This window comes from Mustela nivalis (genome assembly GCF_964662115.1).
Source record: "Mustela nivalis genome assembly, chromosome: 6".
Classification (NCBI taxonomy): Eukaryota; Metazoa; Chordata; class Mammalia; order Carnivora; family Mustelidae; genus Mustela; species Mustela nivalis.
Genome location: NC_139025.1, coordinates 74,154,706 through 74,180,786, shown reverse-complemented (window position 1 = coordinate 74,180,786; position 26,081 = coordinate 74,154,706). Strand labels below are relative to the sequence as shown.

At 37.3% G+C, this 26,081-nt stretch overlaps 1 protein-coding gene across 1 annotated transcript in view; it reads right to left on the bottom strand.

The window, feature by feature from the left end:
* WDR72 (WD repeat domain 72) overlaps positions 1–26,081 on the bottom strand; it is a 208,234-nt gene that overhangs the window by 176,761 nt on the left and 5,392 nt on the right. The window contains 2 exon segments of the mRNA XM_082734711.1: positions 305–411; positions 4,720–4,884. Of these exon segments, the coding sequence (XP_082590837.1) occupies positions 305–411; positions 4,720–4,872 (260 nt within the window). The 5' untranslated portion in view covers positions 4,873–4,884.

Genomic DNA, 26,081 nt, shown 5'->3' with positions numbered 1-26,081 from the left:
GGCATTTGTCATTATCCTTTACACAGTGAGGCTGACACAAGCCCCAATACACAGTTGGTGTGTTTATGATCTTAATCCAGAAAGGGGAAAAAAAAGGGTAAAATTGGGAGACATAGCACTGATCACATTCCTTGGGATCATCATACAAATTACTCTACCATCCACAGTCCAAATTTTCCTCTACTTAAAAGGAACATGATAATCACTAAGATTTCCTTCAGCCCCAGAATTCTGTACCCCATCATTGGTTTTAAAAAGGGAGAGGCAACAGAGATGGTCACCAAGTTGCGCACATCTTACGTACCCATTTTCAGCAGCGCTAACAATGTAGGGCTGTTTTGAGAAATCCCTCGCTCTTGCCAAACATGTTACTGAAGCCGAATGACCAAATAGAAGTTCTTTGGCTGAAATCTGAAAATGACGAGGATAAGCTTTTAAACAGCTATAAATTTTTGAAGAAAACAAACATCACATTATGTAGTATTTATAATTCTTATTAGAAAATCCTATTCCATTATGTTTTTGCTCTACGTAGCCTTCAGAAAAACTATCTATGCCATATCAAAATTCACAGAATAATAACCATATAGATACAGGGGCACTTGGGTGGCTCAGTTGGTTAAGTGTCTGCCTTCAGCTCAGGTCATGGTCTTGGGGTCCTGGCATCTGGCTCCTGGCTCAGCAGGGAGTCTGATTCTCCCTCTCCCTTGGCCTCTCCCCACCATTCATGCTCACTTTCTCTCTCTCTCTCAAATAAATTTTAAAAAAAGAAAAAAACATAATGAACATCTAGATACAGGAGACAAGCTGTACACATTTTTCTTGCTTTTGGTTTTGGTTTTTGTATCCATCATGAAACCTAAATAATCACCAGACCTGTTTTACAACATTTAGGTTTTGAATACAAATAAGTCAGTGTTGATGTTTATCATGCACAAAATGTGCCTCAATGGATAGTAGCATATTAATGAGCAAATTTCAGAATTCAGAAATGAATTTACAAAATAATACAAGGAAAAATTACCTTTTTGGTAACCATTATAACCTTATAGTGACCTTATTTGGCTTCCTGCTTCAGAAATAGTAAAAATTAATTTTTCCACATTAAAAATAAAATTTTAACTAAACTTACTGAAAATGCCAATGTCTTTCTCCTGTACATGAATTTAAAAATATGGCACTAAGGGCTAATTCTTCCATTATCTCATGTGTGAAAGACGTGTATTGCTCATTATTTTATAAAACAAGATTATGAAAATCAAACTATAAAACAAAAGACAAGCAGGATCCCCTCAAATGGAGGAGAGGTTGTCAATAGGGACTAAAACTTTAATTTGAGGGCACCTGGGTGGCTCAGTAGGTTAAAGCCTCTGCCTTCAGCTCAGGTCATGATCCTGAGGTCCTGGGATTGAGCTCTCCATCAGGCTCTTTGCTCAGTGGGGAGCCTGCTTCCCCACCTCTCTCTCTGCCTGCCTCTCTGCCTACTTATGATCTCTGTCAAATAAATAAATAAAATCTTTTTAAAAAATTTAATTTGAATGACTAGACAATTTATAAGTAATAAAACTTGTCTTGAAGGTAATAAAAATCTATTCTCAAATGAACTAATATGCATTATGCTTTTTCTGAACTATGCAACCATATCCATACATGATAATCAAGTCATACCGAGGAGGACAAATTATAATCATTCTCTGCCTTCATCTTATTTCTATCACAATCAGAAATGCTTCTCTAAAGATCTGTTGTTAGACTAAATTTCCAGTGCTACAAAGAAGTTTTGTGGTTAATTAGAACCATTTACCTTATTCTACCTTTTTTCTGGGAAATCCAGATGGTTCCATCTCAGGAAACAACATACGATCTTTCCTCAACATTACATTATGAAATATATACCCCTATGAATTTAATACCTTTCCATATATTACAGGCTAAATTAAGAAAGAAGTCAGGGCTAATCAAGCAGATGTCTTCCCCTGGAGAAAATGTGCTATGGACAAAATATCATAATGGTACTCCATTGCTTTGCAAATGGAATCCTCATTCTACTACTAAATCCCTACATGTACTTAAATAAACTGTGACAATTCATTATAATCTCTTCATTTTATCATATTTTGGAACTGCTGGAAGGAAAAAAGAAAACAAAAAAATCCATAATCACACCTACTCGCTGTCATGAAGTCATGATGAGATCCAGATCTTTTTCTCTATTCAATGGCTCTACCTCTATGACTCATCCCCACTCATTCACCACTACTTCAGGAACTTCCAATAGCACAAATGGGAGCATGCAACTTGATGAGCATTTACCATCTCCAGGCACTGGTGCAACCGTGAACAGGGTTTAATGCCTATTTCACAGATGAAGAAACTGAGGCTCAAATAATATGTCATTTGCTCCAAAGGAAAGTTTGGTAAATATCAAAGTTAGAATTGACCAAGCTCTCCATTCTTTTCCTGTGCACAATATTGCTCTTCTTGCTATTCTTCATCTTGCCATTGTTGTGTTTCCCTCTGAGTATTAAATAGGAAGAAAGACAGAACATAGCAATACTAAGGGTATATATCTGGGAGGTTATTCAGCTCAGCTTTTGCTATGCTTAAAGGTGTTAGAAATACCAGCAATCAATACCAGGAAAGACAAGTGAGGTAGTTCCTATCCTGAAACTTGGAGATGCAGCTCACTGGCAAACCTCACTGAGAGGTCTTTGGGGTGTCAGAGCCTGAGCCTGGAAGCAGCGTGCATAACACTGGGCATTGATGAAAAGCTTATGCTCCACTCCCTTGCAGCCTGCAGTCCCACACCCCATGGACAGGGAAAAAATGAGATTGTGTTCCCAATCTCCTGATAAATACTTGGGTACTCTGAGATGTCCAGAACTTAAATCACCTCTTTTCCCTTCCTAGTCTTTTCCCTAGTCACCTCTATTACTTCTACAGATCGTGACACCATCATACCACCAGCCTCATCCATCACCCAAACCCCAAATCTGTAAGGTATCCTTAACTATTCCTGCCCCTCTAGCCATACTCCAATCAGTTGCTCATTTTCTTCTTAACATCTTTTCATTTTTCATCTCCTTTTAACCCCTTCTGTCAATGATTTGGTTCGTACTCAAAATCTTTCCTGACTAAACTAATGTAGAAGCTCCTACCATAGTCACCGGCCCTTATCTCTTCTCCCCCTCCCTTCGGTAAGCCCTTAACATTAATACCAAATGATAGTCTCAGTCACAAATATACTAATATAATATTATGTCATCTCCTTGCATAAATCATCTCAAAATCCCTTGATACTGTCACTGCTTTTAATTAGCATGTGGCATTAGCTCTTGCTAGTTAATTCTTTTGTTTTTTAATCTAAATCCCTCAGCACCTCAGGTACTCGGAATACCTTGTATGATCAGTGCACTGCATCAGCCTATGCCCTTCCTCTACTATGGTGCAGTCCTTGGGACAGCCAGCACCAAGTCTTCTCATCTGTGTTTGAATGCAGGTACCTAGCATTCTGCCTTAACTTTTAATATTTGGTCAATAAATGCATGTTGAACAATATAATATTTGGTCAATAAATGCATGTTGAACAAATGCAAATAAACAGTAGGAACATATGTAAAAAGATACAGATGCTAGGATTCCAAATTTCTTAAGCTTATTGCAACCTACATAGTATAATACAACTACTCCAGCTGGGAAAACACATATTTGAAACATTAAAAAGAGTAGCAAGACCACTTAAGCCATTTAGAAGCCTGAGTTTAAACTCTAAGAGATAATAAATGTGAGGGCCACTTTTCAAAGCTCAGCTCTTGCAATAATACCAGTGCCTTCTTTCAGGAATGTTCATAAACACTGAGCTGAGCCAGTCTGCTAGGCAGTTCTTGGCAGTCCTGTAGTGTAACTCTTCTGTGATGGGAGATGTTAATTAATTACACTATAAAATAGAATTACAATTAATTGTTAATTTAGGTTTTAAAGTGACAAACTTTAAAGGCTAAAAATAGTCTTTGATCTTTAAAAGGCTTCTTAATGAGGGCAGTATACTTTAAGTACATCATTAGTTTAAATGTTCAAATTGGGTCCAGAGGCTGCTAGCACTAAGCAAATATCTATTCCAATATGTTAAATGTTTATGACTTGGAACAGGGACAAGTAATTGCTAATCAATGGGCCAAATCCTAGGTGAGGTCAGGTTCTGAGATAGGAAGACGACAATAGTAAATTGGATTTAGAGCTTTTTGATGTGATCTTTAAAAATCACGTGCAAGCAGAGACCAAAAGAATAGCAAGAAGGCCAAACTGACAGAAACACCCAGATAATTAAGATATTACTCATTTAGCTAATAGCAGTTTTCAAGGGTGCCCTTTGTTTAGATTAATGAGCCATAATTTTTAGAATTATACTTACATGTCTGTAGTTCAGTTACTTAAACATATAATTCAGGATGTAAAATGGTAAAACTCAGCATAGCTTAAAAGGTGATAACACTTAGTTGGTAGCTAAGATTAGCAATACTCATAATCTGATTTTTAAATATGATCTTGATCCATCATATAGTACTTCATTTTCTCCAGATTCAGAAGTAAAACCAATTTATTGCTTCAGTGAGTACCTTTTTAACAATCATGCAAAACTCCCACCATCATGGCAAGTAGAACCAAGTCGTGCTTATTTTGTGAGTGCTGTCTGCTTCGGTATGAATCATTTTCACTAACCTTTAGCTCAGGTGAGAGATTCCAGAGGCAGAGCTGACCTTCTTGACTTCCAGTCACAATGGTTTGCTGGTCATCAGTGATCATGATGGCAGTGATGCTGTGCGGAGGGGCCTTCTTCCCCCAGAGCGCTACTGCCTGCAAGGAGGACCTCATGCTGAGAGGATCCTGAACAAAGAAGAAAGTGGACACAGAAAAGAACAGAGAAGAAAGTGCACATCATTCATAAATGTGGGGGTACTGATCATGTCACAGATAGATCTGCCAAGATCTAAACGCTGGGATGTATCCTCTCAGAGAAGGGGAAAAGGATGCTTCCCTGCCAATTAGAGGAGAAGGCAATCAGGAGACATTGAAATTATCACACCCAGTGTTAATCCATCCAACGGCAATGACTTTTAGCCCAATTTGTGATTATTCATGCTGACAAAGGCATGGGTAGGAACAGTATACCCACTGCATGCACAGCTGTGACTACAAGTGGTCCTGACTTGCTCCAAAGTCCAGCGAGGCCTCTCAAGAACAACAGAGCTAGCTACACACTATAATCTGAAGACAGCTCTGCATACTCTCTTTCCCCAAAAATGTCATCACCTCACCTGAGTAGCAAATATGTAAACTTTGTGGTGAAGAAATAAATCTTTTCCATAAAAACCATGTTTCCTAGTCTTGAAAGATCCACGTGGGACTCTCCTGATATCTGCCATACTCTTGTTCCACCCATACTACCTTTTTTTTTTTTCTTTAAAGATTTTATTTATTTGACAGAGAGATCACAAGTAGGCAGAGAGACAGGCAAAGAGAGAGGGAGAAGCAGGCTTCCTGCCGAGCAGAGAGCCCGATGGGGGCTCGATCCCAGGACCCCGAGATCACGACCTGAGCCAAAGGTAGAGGCTCCACTCACTGAGCCACCCAAGCATCCCACCACCCAAACTACTTCTAGTAATAATTTTTATTTCACCTGTGTTTGTATTTGATCTCTTCCTGAACACGAATTTTCATGAAATTACTACCTTCATGTGTTAGTTACAAGGGTGAAGATGAATACATACCTGTCAAAAAATGCTTGCCTGTGTCCCACCCACAATGATCTGAAACATACCTAGTGTCATGTGGGTTACAGTCTGTGACACACTAAGTTAAATATTTCCCCCATTCTTTTCTGAAATAAAAATAATTCTGTGATGAATAATGCTTTAAGTCTTTAGAGTAGATTATTAAATTTCCTTTTATGACTTAATGGTATATATTTAGTCTCATTAAATATGTCAAAAGAGGGGCGCCTGGGTGGCTCAGTGGGTTAAAGCCTCTGCCTTTGGCTCAGGTCATGATCCCAGGGTCCTGGGATAGAGCCCCACATCGGGCTCTCTGCTCAGCAGGGAGCCTGCTTCCTCCTCTCTCTTTCTCTGCCCCAACATGAGATCTCTGTCTGTCAAATAAATAAATAAAATCTTAAAAAAAAAAAAAGTCAAAAGATAAGAGAGGGGGGAAGATACCAAGCTTACTTCCCACATTTAGCTTACTTCCCACATTTGGCTTGAGAAAGTTAACAAAATGAAAAACTTCCATCCTAAGGGACCTCTGGTTCTGAAGCATAAAAAGGATAAACACCAAAATAAGTTATTAAATTTTATGGTACGTATTATTTATAAGGTTTGATTACACACACACACACACACACACACACGAATATGCACTGACACTATTAGACCAAATTCAATGTAGGCAGAACTTAACCCATAAACTGGTTGCTTTCAAAATTTTATTTGTCATTCCATTGTTTGGTATTCAGTACCAGTTCCTATGTTTCATTTCTTGGCTCAGTACACAAGTGGTCCCCAGGTACCACGAAACCAAGATTTCTATGAGAACTATTTGGAGCTTTGCACTTCAAACTATCAGGACCACACATATTAATCACATTACTAAGCTAACCAAAGAATGGTGGTTTCAATAACTCGGACTTCTACTTCAAACACAGAGAATCAATACTGTGTATGCACATTTATGCATGTGTGTGTGTGTATTTTAATTGTTGCCTCATGCCATGCTTGTAAATAGGTCTAGGGAATTCCAAGCAATACGAATCTAAGAAAAATCTGAAATAGGAGCTGAGTCAGTTTACATGTTAATCCCCACTTATAGACACGAAGCCTTCCTTACTCAATGAAAAGGAATCTAGAAGAACTCCAACACTACTCAGAAAGATAAGGAAGACCATTTCCCAATCTCCCCAGAAAAATATGCCAAATCTCAACCACAAAACAGGTTTGGAATAAAAAATATTGTTCTATATTTTTATATATTGCCAGAATCCCTACATGCAGAAATACAAGTAAATAATTGTTCTCAGGTCAATGATACCAGTGGGAGACCTCTCAAAAAAACTACATGCCTATTAGAATATTTTCTAATATTTTAAATACTGAAATATCTAGAATTTCAAATTTTTTAAAAAATCATACTAAGTGTTAAGAATATAAAACGATTAGAATTCATACACAGCTGTTGGAAATGCACAATGAAAAATAGTTTTGCAGTTTTTTCATAAAGTGAAAACATGTACTCAGTACATTACCCAGTCAATCCACTCCTAGGTCTCACCCAAGAGAAAAGAAAGCAAATATTTATACAAAGATTTCTACATGTAAGGTTTTATTTATAATAAAATATATAATATTTTACTTACAAAAATATATAATATATAATAAAATAAATTATTTATTTACTATAAATAAAATATTTATAACATTTACAATAGCTAAAAACTAGAAAAAAAAACTCATGTCCATCCCATGGGGTGAATGGATAAATTGTGGTATAGCCACACATTTGGATACAATTCAGCTATAAAAAGGAATAAACTCTTAATTTGCACAATATAGATGAAACTGAAAACAATTATACTGAATGAAAACAGTAGCTAAAAGGAATAAATATAGTACGACTCCATTTGTATAAAATTCTAGGAAATTCAAATTACTTTAGGACAACAGGAAGCAGGTTAGTAATTGTCTGTGGACAGGAGAAATGGACAGGGATCACAGAGATTGCAAAGGAGAATAAAGAAACTTCTGAGGATGGTAGACATGTTCATTATTTTGACTGCTGTGATTGTCTCACAAATAAACACATCCGTTAAAACACATACAACAGTACACTTTCAATACATACATGTACACATATAAATACACTGCATGTCTATTACACTTTAATAAATATTTTTTTAAAGGCATTTGGAAGATACTTTCACAACCAAGATTGAATATGGTTTTCATAGAAACAACTACAATGGCAATTAAGCTTGCAATAAGAAATTACAAATCAGCATGGTACTGCCATAAAAACAGACACCCAGACCAGTGGAACAGAGTAGAGAGCCCAGATATGGACCCTCAACTCTATGGTCAAATAATCTTTGAAAAAGCAGGAAAAAATATACAGTTGAAAAAAGACAGTCTCTTCAATAAATGGTGCTGGGAAAATTGGACAGCTATGTGTAGAAGAATGAAACTCGACCATTCTCTTACACCATACACAAAGATAAACTAGAAATGGATAAAGACCTCAACATGAGATAGGAATCCATCAGAATCCTGGAGGAGAACGTAGGCAGTAATCTCTTCGCTATCAGCCACAGCAACTTCTTTCAGATATGTCTCCAAAGGCAAAGGAAACAAAAGCAAAAATGAACCTTTGGGACTTCATCAAGATCAAAAGCTTCTGCACAGCAAAGGAAACAGTCAACAAAACAAAGAGGCAACCCATGGAATGGGAGAAGATATTTGCAAATGACAGTACAGACAAAACGTTGATATCCAGGATCTATAAAGAACTCCTCAAACTCAACACACACAAAACAGATAATCATGTCAAAAAATGGGCTGAAGACATGAACAGACACTTCTCCAATGAAGACGTACAAATGGCTATCAGACACATGAAAAAATGTTCATCATCTCTAGACATCAGGGAGATTCAAATTAAAACCACATTGAGATACCACCTTACACCAGTTAGAATGGCCAAAATTAGCAAGACAGGAAACAACATGTGTTGGAGGGGATGTGGAGAAAGGGGAACCCTCTTACACTGTTGTTGGAGAACAGTGTGGAGATTCCTCAAGCAATTAAAAATAGAGCTTCCCTATGACCCTGCCATTGCACTACTGGGTATTTACTCCAAAAATACAGATGTAGTGAAAAGAAGGGCCATCTGTACCCCAATGTTTATAGCAGCAATGGCCACAGTCGCCAAACTGTGGAAAGAACCAAGATGCCCTTCAACGGACAAATGGGTAAGGAAGATGTGGTCCATATACACTATGGAGTATTATGCCTCCATCAGAAAGGATGAATACCCAACTTTTGTAGCAACATGGACGGGACTGGAAGAGATTATGCTGAGTGAAATCAGTCAAGCAGAGAGAGTCAATTTTCATATGGTTTCACTTATTTGTGGAGCATAACAAATATCATGGAGGACATGGGGAGATGGAGAGGAGAGGGAGTTGAGGGAAATTGGAAGGGGAGGTGAACCATGAGAGACTATGGACTCTGAAAAACAATCTGAGGGGTTTGAAGGGGCTGGGGGGTGGAGTGGGAGGTTGGGGGGAGTCAGATCGTGGGTATTAGGGAGGACACGTATTGCATGGAGCACTGGGTGTGGTACATAAACAATGAATTCTGTTATGCTGAAAAGAAATAAATAAAAAAATTAAAAAAAAAGAAATTACAAATCATTCAAGAAGATGACAAACCATTACAAACAGAACAATCAGTTCTGCCAGAACTAATAAATAAGAGAACAGTATAAAACTTACTGTGAAAGAAGAACAAATATTCTAAGTTGCGATAAACTATGAAAGAGGGGCACCTGGGTTTCTTAGTCGGTTAAGCGTCTGACTTCGGCTCAAGTCATGATCCCAGGTCCTGGAATCAAGTTTCATGTCAGGCTCTCTGCTCAGCAGGGAGCCTACTTCTCCCTCTCCCTCTGCCTGCCACTCCCACTGTTTGTGTTCTCTCTCTCTCCTTCTGTCAAATAAATAAATAAAATCTTAAAAAAAAAAAAACCACTATTAAAGAGACAGAAGAAGAAACTTGAAATCTTAGGAGAAAGGAAAGTCTATAGAAATATAAACAGGTAGAATTTTAAAAGAAACAAGTACTACTTTTAAAATAAAATATAATCATTGGACTATAACAAATGTCAAGGGAATAGATCAAAAGAGACTCAAGTGAAGAGAGAATCAATGGACTTAATAGATAATTCTCAAAAAATTACACAGAATTAGGGGGCACCTGGGAGGCTTAGTGGGTTAAGCCTCTGCCTTCAGTTCAGGTCATGGTCTCAGGGTCCTGGGATCTCAGGGTCCTCACATCGGGTTTTCTGCTCAGCAGGGAGCCTGCTTCCCCCTTACTCTCTGCCTGCCTCTCTGCCTACTTGTGATCTCTCTCTCTGTCAAATAAATAAATAAAACCTTAAAAAAAAAAGAAATTACACAGAATTAAAAAGGTAAGGAGTGATTAAGAAATATATGCTGAGTGAAAAAATCAGAGTTAAGACCAATGAGACATATTAAGGTCTAGAGATGATAGAATGAGAACATCCAACATTTATCTAACACAAGCTGCAAAAAAGGTAGTGCCCTTTCCCTTCCTGGTTAGTTCAGTCCTAAAACCATTAGGCAGAGAAAATATGACTGCAGTGTCAGAGCTCAGTAATGTGAGGAGGGCCTCTGTAGAGGAGAACACGTGGAGCTGGAGCCCAGAGAGGATGAGTAAGATGCCCAAATGTGGACATCCCCGTGGGAGATGCACAGCCCAAGCAGAGAGAAAAGGGACAACCCGTGCAAGGCTGTCACATACTGGGTATTGGAGCCTGAACAAGAAGGAAGGAGTTCACACCATGAGGATGATAATGGAAGTGGCCCGGTGTGGCAAATCAGAAACCAGTGCAAGGTGAGAAGTGTGTTTGTATGGAAGGGAGAGCCAGTGTGGAGGGCTAGAGCCCAAGAAGGGTAACAGTGGAGTTTAGGTTGGATAATGAGGTACTGGCATAGGGGAGTCAGAGGATGGACCAGGTAAGGTGAACATACATTTACAGGGATGCCTTGGAATAGAGTGTGGGAGCCCAGGAAGGATAAGGAAGGCATGCCTGCAGGGGACGTTCAGCATGTCCTGGTGGTATGAGGAGGGGTACTACCGGAAAGTGTGACCAAGCACAGGCAATACGGTGGCTGAGCAGAGTATTCACATCTAGGGTGAGCAGACTGCTCTATGAGGGATGAGGAAGCCATGTAAGGATCAGAAGGACATCCAAACAGAGGGTAGGGCAGCAGCATTGATAGAAAATTGGTTCCATTCAGAGTAATTGATTAAATAATTACTATGTGAATAGGATAACAGGAACCAGGTTTCTTACTATCAAAAAAGAGAGTTGGAAATATAGAAAGGAAGAAAATTAGAACAATCGCTGTTGTGTCGCAATGGAATCAGGTATTGGTATGAACACACACATACACACACCCTGTACACACTTCTAATCTCTGTTCCCTGATGGCTTAGGGGCACCAACACTCCCATAGCAACAAGCTCACTTAGCATCTTCTAAATACTATTCTTTATTGAAAGGAACCAGTCTTTCTTGGGAAACCGATTAATGCCAAAATACATAAAACACAATCTTGCCAAACTACAAAGAAAAATCAGATAGATTTACTATCAAAGAGGAAGATGTCATATATCACCATCAGTAATAAACAGATCAAGCAGACAAAAAAAAAGAGAAAGGGTATAAAATACTTGAATTTGCATTTGTAACATCATGGACATATATAGATTCCTGTACCCAGATATTAAATAAAAGCATATTTTATCAAATTATGCACATGACATTTACAAAACTCCTCATGTCAGACCATGAAACATGTCAACAAATCCCAAATGATTAATATTATATAGGCAACATTACCTGACCAAAATGAATACAAATCTGAACCTTCCCTCCTCAACACATACACATACAGACAAATGTTTCAAATGCTCCCTTTCTAAATATTTGGGAACTAAATTATATTATATATGTTCATATATATTTCCATATATATGTTCTTATATGTTTGTATATATGTTCACATATATATGCTCCATACATTTATATCCTAAATGTACATTGGGCTACCAAGAAAACATAATACAAATTAAATATTATTATTTTTTAAGATTTTATTTATTTATTTGACAGAGAGAGATCACAAGTAGGCAGAGAGGCAGGCAGGGCGGGGGGGCAAGCAGGCTCCCCGCTTAGTGAGAGCCTGATGCAGGGCTCCAGGACCCTGAGATCATGACCTGAGCCGAAGGCAGAGGCTTTAATCCGTTGAGTCACCCAGGTGCCCCAATACAAATTAAATATTATTAAGACCCAAACACAGAGAAAACTTTGTATAGTAAATCTTTCCAGATATATGTTTTAGATTTGAAGTGAAATTATAGCCTTAAATGCATATATTAGTATGAAAAATTAATGAGCTAAACATCCAAATTAAAATTTTATATAAAAGATCAAGGTAAATACAAAGAAAGCAAGACAGACAATACCATACATAATATAATAATATATTTTTTAAGATTTTATTTATTTATTTGACAGAGATTACAAGTAGGCAGAGAGGCAGGCAGAGAGAGAGAAGAGGAAGCAGGCTTCCCGATGAGCAGAGAGCCTGATGCAGGGCTAGATCTCAGGACCCTGGGATCATGACCTGAGCTGAAGGCAGAGGCTTAACCCACTGAGCCACCCAGGTGCCCCTATAATAATATTTTTTAAAAGGAAATAATCTACAAAAGCAAAACACAATTCTATGAAAGGAGAAATAATATGAATAAATCTATGGCACATTTGATAAAGAAGAAATTAAAAACTCCAAATATATATATATATATATAAAGAGAAAATGATTGTAGTAAAATTAATATTTTAAATGAAAGTATAACTATATACTAAAAATTTAGAAAGATTAAGTCAAATAATTTTTATAGAAATATAGATCACTGGAACTAAACGGACATGAAACAGAAAACACAAATAAATCCATGACCTTAGAAATGGCAGGGGAGGGGTTAAATTACACACACACACACACACACACACACACTTACCGATTTTAGCAAAAACTTTTTATTAGACTGTAATCTTCGGGAATTAGGAGGCACATTCATACATATGAAAACACAGAGGGTACATCGTCTAAGCTCTCTAAATTCTCCTGAGTAAAATGACAGATCACCTAACAGCTCACTTGTGTTCACATCAGCAGATTAGAGAATGAGTGAGCAAGAAGCAAAGAAAGTGGGAGCATAATGATTCCCAACTTAAAAAAAAAAAAAAAGGCACAGAAAAAAAGATAAATCACAGCAAAGACAAAGAAGACCAAATCCCCCCCAAAACCTGTTATTCAAGCTGCAAAATCATGGGCCCAAATCTTCATCACTCCCAGGACAGTTATTACCCATCATGACTGGCTGAATGAAAGATGATGAGATGGTCAATATACTCTGCTTAAGAAGGCAGAAGAGCAGGGTGCCTGGATGGTGCATGGGTTGAGCACTAGTCATGGTCTCAGGGTCGTGACATCGAGCCCCAGGTCGGGCTCTTTGCTCAGCATGGAGGCTGCATGAGACTCTCTCTCCCTCTGTCCCCCCACCAAGACTTTCTCTCAGATAAATAAATCTTTTTTAAAAAGGCAGAAAAGCAGGAAAGAGTAGTTTTAATAATTTGAAGACAAAGGGTTAAATAATAAGTTTCACCTATCAGGGAAATTCACTGTGGGAGCACAGCTCATTCCCCTGAACAGGAGGTAAATGTGATACACATGACAATCACAAAGCTAGTAGTGAGAAGAACTGCAGGGGTGTGTTTTAACATTCTGTTCCTAAGAAACACTACTCCTAACTCTGTGTTAGTATTTGCGGCATGGCTTCTAGTATTACAACAAAAATCACCCTCTGAAAATCATTTGCCCTTTGGCCTCACTCTTAGCTTACTATCATGTGCTTCCGAGAACTAAGAAGTGGTAGAAGAGGGAGTCCTCAGGGTCACACTGTTCCAAAGGAAACTGGGCATTTTGTGTCCACAGACAATGTGTGCTAAGCTCTTGTCTAAAGGACTCTCTTGTCACCTTTTCAATCTCACTTGCAAAACTGGAGTCAAGGAAATCTGTCTTGACTGCTAAGCAGAACTGTAGCAGAAACAAATTTGGGTAATATTGGCCAGGGAATTAATACATTTGTAATGATTAACCATCATTATGCTGACAATAAATAATTCCTGGGGTGAGTTATTTATACCTCAGTTAACTCTGGAAAATTAGCTTCTCTTACTTGAATCATTGCAATGTTGTCTACTCAATAACCAGTCACATTGTATTATTCTGGTTTCCTAATTTCCCCTAACATTATCTGCTGTGCAGTGATGTCTCCCTAATGAAATGAAATACTACTGCAAGGAGGCAGAGCAGGCCTTGTTAGTACAGTGCCTAACCCATAGTGGGTACTCGAAAAATGTCATTTTTTAAATTTAAATAATATTATTGTATTATATGATTTTGATGCTTCTTTCTCCGATACTCTTTGTGAACATGGGAATCATTCCTCAATCATCCCTCAATCCCTGCAGTGCCTGAATCACAGTGCTTTGAACATCGGAAAACAATAAATCTTGCTTGAATAAATTATTTTCTTTATCATTTTTCAGCTTTATATTTCAAAAGCAGAGTTTATTAAGATCAAAAAACTTCAAGTCAGGTTAGACTTAAATGTGAGTCACTTAATCACTCTGGCTCCTGTTTTCTCATCTCTAACCTGGAAAAATGACAATGATGCCTCAATCAGGGTTATTGTCAGGGTGAAATGAGATCATGTTTATAATGTGGACAACAGAGTGGTATTCAGTAAATTACTATTATTGTTACTTTAGCACCACACATCTGGATCATGGCAGAGTTACCCATGTATCAAACTTTTTCACCATTACACTTTTGTTTTACTTTTATTCAAATTAAATTCATTTCAAATTCACTAGATTCTAAATCCTCCCAAGGCTAGGACCTCTGTCTGCTTTATCCATTGCCATATTTTCAGGGCCCAGAAAAGGATTTAGAACAGGTAATTATCTTTATTTCCAGATTATAAAGTTAATATGTAGTAAAATGACACTATCACTTGCATTGCCTACATTTCAGTATTCTTATTTTTTTTAAAGATTTTATTTATTTATTTGACAGAGAGAGCATGAGTAGGTAGAGCAGCAGGCAGAGGGAGAAGGAGAAGCAGGCTCCCCACTGAGCAGAGAGCCCAATGTGGGACTCAATCCCAGGACCCCTAGGATCATGACCTGAGCTGAAGGCAGACGTTTAAGCGACTGAGCCACCCAAGAACCCCCTATTTCAGTATTCTTATAAAGAATAAATTCAGTGATATAAATAAAAGCATATGGGTCTTATGGATCATTCATCTAATCCCTCTCATTTACAAGTCAGCAATGAGAAATGTGGTCTAGATAACTCTTCAGATCACTTCTAACCCAGAGATTCTGAGTCTAAGCAAATTGTACAGTGAGAGTAAGTAACTGATTAAAGGTTGTGTATCTCAGAAGTCACTTTTTCCCAAACTTTTTCTTTTTTTTTTTTGAAAAAAAAAATTTAAAAAGTAACTCCAGAAACTTAGTGCCTTGTTATCAACAGGAGGGAGAGCAAATCCACAACTTGAGACCCTCTGCAATTCCCCAAAATTGGTAATCAAAAATAAACCTCAAAGGAAAAAAACAGTCTATTGTTGAGTCTCTAAGGGATACTCTGCTATAGACGACAATATTGCCCTATTGCAAATAATTACGTGTCTACATGAGTTTTTAAAAGCTTTGAAAAGGGATTATAAATCTCTATCACAGCCCTCAATTTATAACTGTCATATTCCAAATTTGAGTGCCTGAATGATAGTTCGGAATGTCTAAATCATGACTACGTAAAGATGTTTACAAGCCTTTAATGACTTTTAAATCTGATCTGATCTATTTAAAAGCAATTTAAAATAAACAATTCCATTGGAAGAAAAAAAAAAAGTGACTTCAAAAACAAAACAAAACAGAACAAAAAACACTTCCACTGTCAGGGATTAAGTTACAGACTGTTCTAAAGGGTAAATAAATGTCCTTCATTTGGATCTAGTCACAGTACCAAGTACAACATTTTATATTTTGACACTGTATTTTCAATGCATATAAAGCAATATGATCAATATTTCATCTATAATCAGTATAGTATGAAAATAATCACATACACACACACACACACACAAAGTACACCAAACTCTAATCTCCAGTGATCTCAAATAATTTCTACACAAATTTTAACAGCAGCCTACCCAGCTATCACAATGGATTTTCAGGATGAGAAGATGAATGGCCTTTAAGAAGCTCACAACCCACAGTTTTAAATTCTTTGGAAAAACAAAACACATGTAAATGACTCTCTCTCTCTTTATATATATGTGTGTATATATATACACACATATATATCCATATATATGTGATATATATATGTGTGTGTATATATATATGTATATATATATTTATACGTGTATATATATATCCCACCAATGTCATAAAGTGGCTTCAATACTTTGTAACAAGCACTCTAGACACATCCAATTGCTTATGAGAACACAGAGCCTGAGTCGTGACCTATAGACAGAGTTGATGTTTCAACTTCCCCTTCCTTTTGATTTTTGTCCCCTTCTTCAATAACATATAGTCTCTCAAAACCCCTGTTTTATATATATATATGTGTGTGTATGTGTGTATATGTATATATATATATAAAATATTGTCATTTCTGAATAGTATAATGAAAACCATAATTTTGAGGAATCTAGTAATTATCAAAATGTGTATTATAAAGCTGGTTTTGATACAGTTTAAATATATACAAAGACACATTCAATTTATAGCTAACTGAAAAAGAACATAATATTAAATTTAAACATGTTATTTACATATATAATATTTAATACATTAAACTCAAGGTATATGTCAAACAAGACCAAAACTACTTTTGTGACATATTTAGATTTCCTACCTTGTATAGTTAATAAAGTCAAACTGTTTGTTTTTTATAATTTCAAGAACATTTTGTTTCTAAATAAGAGAGATTTCAGACTGTTACAAATGGTTTTTAGTCATTGGAAACACATGATGTTTGTGACTATATTATTTCCTAGAAAAAAAAAACATACTCAGTGAAATCATTGTAATTTCCTCCTTTTATATTTGTCACCACATTTAATATCAATTAATATTAACATAATACTGATTTTTAAAGTCCTACTAACAGGGGATGTTTCAGAGAAGAATCTTTATCAGATGAATGCACCCAGCAGAGTCAAGGAATACTTTGTAGTGAATATGCAGAATTGCTACTGTTTTCATTCTTATTGACACAGGATTTCAATAGTAGAATTCTCTGTGCTTCTTTTCTGTAACCATGACAGAAACTAAATAAATCAGAACTTCCCAGCTGTATATGATGACCCATACTGAGTTGTGAATATTTGATAAGGAGGGGCAAGGGAAATTGAAACCCTCAACCCAGTATGTGTACAAAGATAATCATTTTCTGTGTTTATGCTTTGACATGAAAAAGGGTGAGAAACACTGAATTAAGGAAAATTTGTCAAATAACATAAATGATTTAAAGCTGTAGAAGGTCCAAAGCATTACAGAGTTTGGAAAGCCATACTCATAATTAAGAAATAAGCCTATTTGATGGATGCAGCCATGCTGATGGCCACTAACCATGGCACGAATTCACATGATGCGTAAGTACCTGGGAACTCCCAAGTTGTTTCATTTTTTCAAGGGAAAATGTTTTTAAGTGATATCGTTTTAGGTAAAAATAGCAAAGGGTGCTATTTTTTTCACATTCTCACTCCAACAACATGAGCTTCCTAAACAGCTCCCAAACGCACTGGGGCTCTTAAATCACCAGGGGGTAGAACATCTGCAAATGTACAAATTAAAGATGACAAAGGAAGGGTATGTCTTTTCATTGTTTGATCCCTAGTCCCTGGCACAATGCTGGTCTCATATGTGACATTCAATAAATAAATAATCCTTAAATGACTGTGTTTCATCTTAAAACTGGAGCAAGATTTGGGGCACCTGGGTGGCTCTGTGGGTTAAGCCTCTGCCTTCGGCTCAGGTCATGATCTCAGGGTCCTGGGATCGAGCCCCACATAGGGCTCTCTGCTCTGCAGGGAGCCTGCTTCCTCCTCTCTCTCTCTTTCTCTCTGCTTGCCTCTCTGCTCACTTGTGATCTTTCCCTGTCAAATAAATAAAATCTTAAAAAAAACCCTGGAGCAATATTTTACTGTAACTAGAAGAAAATTAAAGGATGTGGAGTATTTTGCTGATGAGGAAGCAGAGGAAAGGTGACGTGACTTTCTTAGAACCAGTCTTCTTATTCTGGTAGAACTTATATTTTGGGGAAAGTAATCACCCTGGCATCCCTCTTTCTTCACTACCAAATGGATGGAAATAATACAATTCCTCAGTACAGGTTCATCGTTAGATTATATTTAGCACACCATTATCTCCATTAACTTAGTTTAAAATGGTTTATTGTGAAGAAAAGAGGCAAGAAAATAGAGTCAGATAAATCTTGGCCTCCACCGCCTTTCAAAGCTGGGCTTTTCTCCATAAATATGATACCTAGCAAGTGTAAGAAAAGACAACACACCATTATATCCCCCTTCCTTCTCACCATCACCTTCTTCCCCGTAACAATTTGTTTTTATTTCTCTGACTTCTCTGGGGCTAGCAAGATAATGAGTATGATGCAAATGTGGTTTTGTGGCTGGTGTCTTCTGGACACTGGAATTGTTTACCTTGTCATAAATAACTTCAGAGACACGCCCAGATACTGAGTCTCTGCCTCACTAGCCTCAAAGATAGATACAAATCTCGAACCACTTGACTGAGGATCGCCAACCCAAAATATACAAATTTTAAAGTCCTCAGTTACCATGCATGAATTCTGAAAATAATCTCCTGACCAAAGTAAACATATGTGAAGAAAATAAAAATAGTATAGTAGTTAGCAATCTAAGCTTTGGGATAAAGCAGATGTGGGTTTGAATCTCAGATTTGCTGCTTATACAGTTTTATGACCTCCCAGAATCCCATCTCCAAAGCAGAGGGAGAGCCCAATGGCTTCCTTCAAAACTCAATATATGGGAGCTAAAGAACTTAAATAAATTATTTCATGATTCTTTCCTTCATTTTAGCCCAGAGGGAGTTTTGCTTCTAATTTTAGGGCTTGGATTAAAGTACTTGGAATAGTACTTGAAAATCCATCAAATTGTACACTTGAAGTGAATGCAATTTATTGTATGCAAATTTTTACCCTAATAAAGTTTTAAAAAAATAGAGAGCTTAGAGATCAAAATAAAGTAGTTTGGCCAACATCAAACAGACAGCTAGTAAGTGACAATAAATGGGGGAGGGCAAACAGGGCTTTAAGAAGGGACAAGGAGTAAATGTAGACTAGAGAGAAAATATCTGGGTGTCATGGTAGGCCACAGTTAGAGCTACTTTGACCCCCAGGAACATGAAGCAAGCAGCTCAGGAGTCCACAGGAACCAAAGGGTTCCTGCACAGCTGGTCTCAGCAGAAGCCTTGTCTGCCAAAACCTGTCTGTTTGCAGATGTTCCTGAAGCAAAAGGTCTTATTTTATCAACAGACTGTAATCAGATCACTCCTTAGAAAAGGTTAAAAAAAATGTTTCTACTAAGTCAAAGACTGCCCCAGGCGTATTTAAATAACACATAAATTCTACTTGGTCTACCCAGTGGAGCTTGACTATTTCAGAATTAACCCCTAACCAACATCAAAGCCAAGTTCCTCCAAAAATGTTATTATTGAGTGATTAACAGCTACCTAGGAAATTCTAGAAAGTAATGTGTTCTAGTTGGGAATGCCTTAGCAGATAAAGTCAACAGTAAAATAACCCAGGGATCAAGGAATGAAGTAAATAGATAATGCAAAATCTCTGAACTTTAAGCACACATGATCTAGAACTTGTGAAAAACAAACCAGCCAAGAAATCACATTCCTATCACTATACTGACGAAGTTTCCATCATAGCTTAGACTCTCTCAGCCTTGTGGGTCAAAGGTTTTCACAAAATATTACCTTCCATCTTCACCTGCTTGCTCATTTAGCTGTAATGAAACAGAGCTAACACAGCCAAATTAATGCCAAGAGTGTTCCATTTATAGTCATTGTCAGAGAGGTGAGCATTAGGCTGGTAAAATAAACATGAGAAAGACAACTCATTTCTTTCCTGGTGACTCCTTCACTTTTATTTATATTCAATCAGTAACAACTTCATGGAATTCCAATACTCCTGTCTAAAACCTTAGTTCTAGGCTAAACGAAGTGGATTTTTCCCCCCTTTAGTTTATTCTATATTTAACTCTCTGAATATTTACAGTGAAACTCTCTTATTTTACACCTATGAGTACCTAACATGAAGAAAAAGAAATGCCACTGTACTATTAAATAAATTCAACAAATATTTATTGAGAACTGTATGTGGTTAAGTGATGGGTTGGACTGCAGAGAACACAAAGATAGAAAAACACAGTCCTTGACCTCAAAGTATTTACCACTGAGACATCTTGTGGTTAATTTTAACTATTTCTGCTATTAGATAGAATAATTTGTGTGTATGTGTCAGTGTGCAAATTCTGAAAACCTATTTCCAATCGTGAGCGGTTTTTTGTTTGTTTTGCTAAATACAATCTGTAAAACTATTTGACTAATATATTTCTTTAAGTTAATTCACTTCATTTTTAGTATCAAATTAACTTATTTAGGAATAAATCAAGTGATTTAAGAGTCCTTCTAAAATTATTTTATCACTAGTATACATAAAATCAAGGAGTTTGATGTGCTGGTTAGATTTTTTTTTTCTTTTTTTGCATGATGCACATGAAAACAGATACTTGTCCATGAACATAAATATTTGCCCTGTACTACCTAAACTCATATTGGGAAATATATCTCCTATCCATTATCATACTGTAGTTTTATCTTCTACCCCTTCAAAACCTCACACTCACAGAGGCAATTGTTTACACCCCAATACTGTGAGCTTGGTCTTTCCTTCCAATTAACCAAGAAAATCAAGGCACTTAAACATGAGCTTCCTTTCATCATGTTAACATCTTGCATCTTTTCCTTAGTTTTAGCTAACTTTTCTAAGATATCCGTACTAAGCTCCTATAATAATATTTTTTTTTCATTTTTTATTTTTTTAAAGATTTTATTTATTTATTTGAGAGAGAGAGAGAACATGAGAGCGGGGAGGGAGAAGAAGTCTCCCTGCGGAGCAGAGAGCCCCATGCGGAACTCCATCCTGGGGACTCCAGGATCATGACCTGAGCCTGAGGCAGTCGCTTAACCAACTGAGCCACCCAGGCACCCAACATTTTAATCCCTATTCCAATTTTCATCTTCTGTCACCTCAGTTACTCCTTTCATTAACCCTTATTTCTTATATCCTCAACTGGTTTCCTTTTTTCTTGGCCCCTTGGCATTTACTTAATATACACTGAGTTAACAAATATTTATTGAATGTCTGCTATGTGTCAGAGACTATGTAAGATTCTAGGGATATAGACCAAAAAGTCAAAGTCACGTATCTCAAGATGCTCAAGGGTGTCTGAGGACACAGGCATGTTTGGCATCATCAACAGTATAATGAATGCTATGTAAGGTAAATGCAAGTGTGTTTGTAGAGGAAATACAATTGGAGCTTGAAATCAACTGTGGGAAGGATTTCCCCAGGGAAATAACACCTAAGTTCAAATCCTAAATGTTATACACTCGCTGGTTTTGTGCGCTGGGCAAGTTCTTAGTTACTTTAAACTTTCCTCACCCATGAAATGGGAATAATACCTACCTTAGTGAGACTAAGGGGACAGCATTCGCCAAGCACTGAGGCTCTAGAAGTAGTCAGCCTAGATTTGAATGCTGACTCTACTACCGTTATGTCCTCAGGTAAGCTACTTTACACCTGTTGGTATTGGAGTCTTCACCAGTAAAATGAAAATAATAATATCAATCTAATAGGCTGAGCCTGGGTGGCTCAGTTGGTTAAGCCTCTGCCTTTGGCTCAGGTCATGACCCTGGGGTCCTGGGATTAAGCCCTGAATCAGGCTCCCTGCTCCTCTCCCTCTGCCTGATGCTCTCCCTGCTTCTGCTTGCTCTCTCTCTCTCTCTCTTTCTCAAGTAAATAAATAAAATCTATAAAAATAAATAAATAAATAATAGGGTTGATATGAAAGTAAAATGGAATGATCCATGGAAATCATTACATTCCATTGTAAGCATTCAATATATGTTAGCTGCTATTATTAAAAGACTTTTTCCAACCTCAAAATCTGTGTGTAAATCTTGCTAAGTAAATAGTAAAATGATAAGCAAAATCCTTGTCATTTATAATCCTTTATTTTATTATTCATAATTTACAGTAGATTCCATCTAGTAAGTGAACTAAGCAGGAAAGATGAAGATAAAACTCTAAAGGTACCAAATTGTCAAAGTAGAACAAAATCTATCATCTTTCCATCCATTATAGGTTGAATTGAGCCCACCCCAAAATTTACACATTGAAGTACATAATCTCCAGTACCTGAGAATGTGACCTTATTTGGAAACGGGGTCATTACAGATACAATTACTTAAGTGAAGAATGAGGTCATCCTGGATTAGGGTGGAGACAGAATCCAGTAAGACTGGCATCCATAACACTAGGACCTTTGGTGTCAGACACACACAGGGAGAGAGACGTGAAGATGAGTGCAGAAATGGGGTGATACTTCTACAAGTTAAGGAATGGCAATGATTGCCAGCAAACCATCAGAAGCTACTGTGGAGGTCTTAAGTGAGGAAATTGTTCCTCACAGCCCTCAGAAGGAAAAAACTCTGCCGACACCTTATTTCAGACACTCAGCCTCTTAAACTGTGAGATAATAAATTTCTGTCACTTAAACCACTTAATTTGTGGTACTGTGTTATGACTGTCTTAGCAACTAATATACCATCTGACTGATAGATTTTGTTTCTTTTCTTTTTTTTTAGGATTTTATTTATTTGAGAGAGAGAGAGAGGAGAGCAAGCAGGGGTAGGAGCAGAGGGAGATGGAGAAGCAGGCTCTCTGCTGAGCAGAGAGCTGACATGGGGCTCGATCCTAGGACCCCAAGATCATGACCTGAACCCAAGGCAGATGCTTAACCAACTGAGCCATCCAGGATCCCCCGATTTTGTTTCTTTCAAGTCAAAACATAGATCTTAACAATACATATAATAATTCATAACAATACATACAACTATTCTCTTAAACTCTTAAACTTACACACAACTATTCTCTTAAACTCTTAAATTTCAGTCTAAATCACATAATCAGTCATACACCAAATTTTCTTTTCTAATTCTTTTGTAAGAATTAGAAAAGGATCACCTTTCAATTCATATTATAGGTTCCCTGAGAAAGTCATATATTCATTTTATTCATTCCACACGTATTTACTGAAAGCCCAAATAAATTTAAAAAGAAACAAAACAAAACAGATTCCTGACCTCTAAAAATTCACAACCTATGAGTCAAGTCATACACATATAAATAACTGATGCAAAGTTTACTGGGACAAGTATTCCCCAGGTACAAGACCAAACCACACCTTAATCCCATAGCAGTCGACGGCAAAGAGTTCTCCCTTGGAAAAATTGTGTGTTTTCCTGCGGGCCAGTTGCCTCCTTCTTTGGTCCTGATATTTACTTTGCTTCTCCCAACTTCAGCACAAGCTGACATCAGAAGTCAGTCCACTGCCACTATGACGATCCTTTCGTCCCAGAAAAACAGATGGAAGGCACTTCCACTGGCAGGAACATGAGCTTTATAGTTGAATCCAGTTTGGAGAAGCCTCCCTAAGGCCCATGATTCTGGTGTTTTTTGACTTTGCCCACAAAACAAGAATGCCTCAGCTAGAGAAGACTGCAAACCCATCCTTTTGCATTCCAGAATCCCAGCAGAAGCTCAGGCAAAACAGAATGACATCAAAAAGGCTTAGGATGGATAGATGGATGGATAGATTTTTTAAAAAGGCTTACGAAAGCAGAATTCCATGGTGGTTTGAAGAGAGTGGTTGAGGAGGGACCCAAGTTGAGGCTCATTATACAAAGGGACTTTAGCCTTACTGAAAGATTCAGTTTTTAAAAACAGATATTTCCTGGGACTCCCAGCCCATTCTAGCATTAATTCAAGACACAGGAGGTGAGCCATTTGCAGCCAGTCTTCTCATTTTTGAAGATTTTCTGTCACACTCACCATTGATGTTATTAGGATAAGGAGGCCCGGTGAATCTAAATCCCTAGGCTAGGATTACATCACTGGATCTGTCTGACTGCAAGGCCTATCTCACTTCTCATAGGGCTTGAGAGTGAGCTGACACACAAAGGTACCACTACTTACTGATGGTTTAGTTTATGGCTTCTGTTTATAGACAAACCAGTCCTCCTTTTTTTTTTTTTTTTTTTTGAAGACAAAACAAAACAAAAACAACTTAGGTTCAACCACAGGAGTGGTTAAGGGGCCAAATCACTCCTTAATCCAGAGGTAAATACATGAGTACAGTTTCTCTGCTTAATCTGCAAAACCTATTCATTACATGTGTGGGGGTACATGCACAGGCAAGCATGTTTTCTAAGCATGAGGACTTAATACAAAAGCAAAATAAAAGCCCACTGTAACCCTGGTATCATGGAAAAGGACTCTTAGTACACAGCGAGATTACCATACTGCAATTATTGCAATGTAGTGTATGTTAAAAGAGGTAGCTGAGGGAGACAGGGAAGGGTTAGGCTGGATCTCCATGCAGCTACAGCACTTTCCAACCTCTGCTTACTCTAAAAAAAATCCTTGGCAAGGGGGATTCCTCTCATGGTCTCTGCTCTGCTGGGTTTTTACTAACCAAAGAAGTCACTGTCCAGGGGCATCAAGAAATTCTGTCCCTAGGCCATAAATAAATGCCCAACTCCTATAGTTCATGGGTGTATGAGAGCCCAAGAGGCCTGGAATCGATCCAACCTATTTTAACTAGCAAGAAACTACCTAGTAATACCTTGTTTGTATTTCTTGGAGGAGGGACACCAGAAACACTTATTTCATTCTACACAATAATTCACCACAATCAGAGGGAGCACAGCAAGGGCAACACCATCTCCCAGCTGCTGATTACATCAAAGGCTTGCAGCACAAATTCAATTTTATGATGTTAATCTCAGCCTGCCACTCAGAAATTTTCTCTGAGGGATATGATTTTTCTCTGGATTTCATTTTAAGAATGATTTTTTTTCATCCGCAATCAATAAAGATATGTTTTCATCAAAAGACTCTATCTTGGTAGAATTCAATTGGCTATTTCAATCCCTTTTGGTGACACAATATTAATTAAAATAGTTTATGTTGCACTTCAACTGGAAAAAGAGGCAGTGAAAATAGCAGCTACTCAGAACACATGTTCTATACACATCAACATAGAGGGCAGAAAATAATTTTCTCTTTCTCCAGGCGACACACATTAGCTATTCAAGAGAGTTGCACAGACTTGGTTTATCTCTATGATCTCACTGGAAAAAAAAAAATTGAAACTCCTCCTGTTTGCATTTTTTGTTCAAAAGGAAATCAAAATACACATGAAAATGTTGCTTCACATGCACACCTTTCATTACCTCAAATAGTAGAAAAATAAGTGTCTGTGTGCCCATGTGGAATGATGGGTTACTAGGAATCACAGTCACTGCTTCTCCTAACTAAAAACAAATACATAAATAAAAATATAAATAAATACAATGCTATGAACATTTACTTTTATTTTCAATTTCTAAATAATGATCACAACTGACTGCATTGTATTTCTCAAAAATAAACATACAGAATTAGCATAAATGTTTTCACATTTAAAAAAGGGAAGAAAATTATGAAATGGGTTATAGAAAATAAATGAACTGTTTTGACAGTAGTTTTGCAAGTGGTAGTTAGTTCACTTAACAAATATTTATGAAACACCTACTGGTCACCACTTGAGACTGGGAAGAAGGCTTTACTTCTGGCCTGCCATGTGGACAGACCATGGAACCTCCATCACCATAGACTGAGTAGGGCTGAGGCCTGGTTCCCACCAGGCATATTCCCTTTCACAGGAAATAGTCCCTGTGTTTCACAGGCATATTTCCTTTCACAGGAAAGG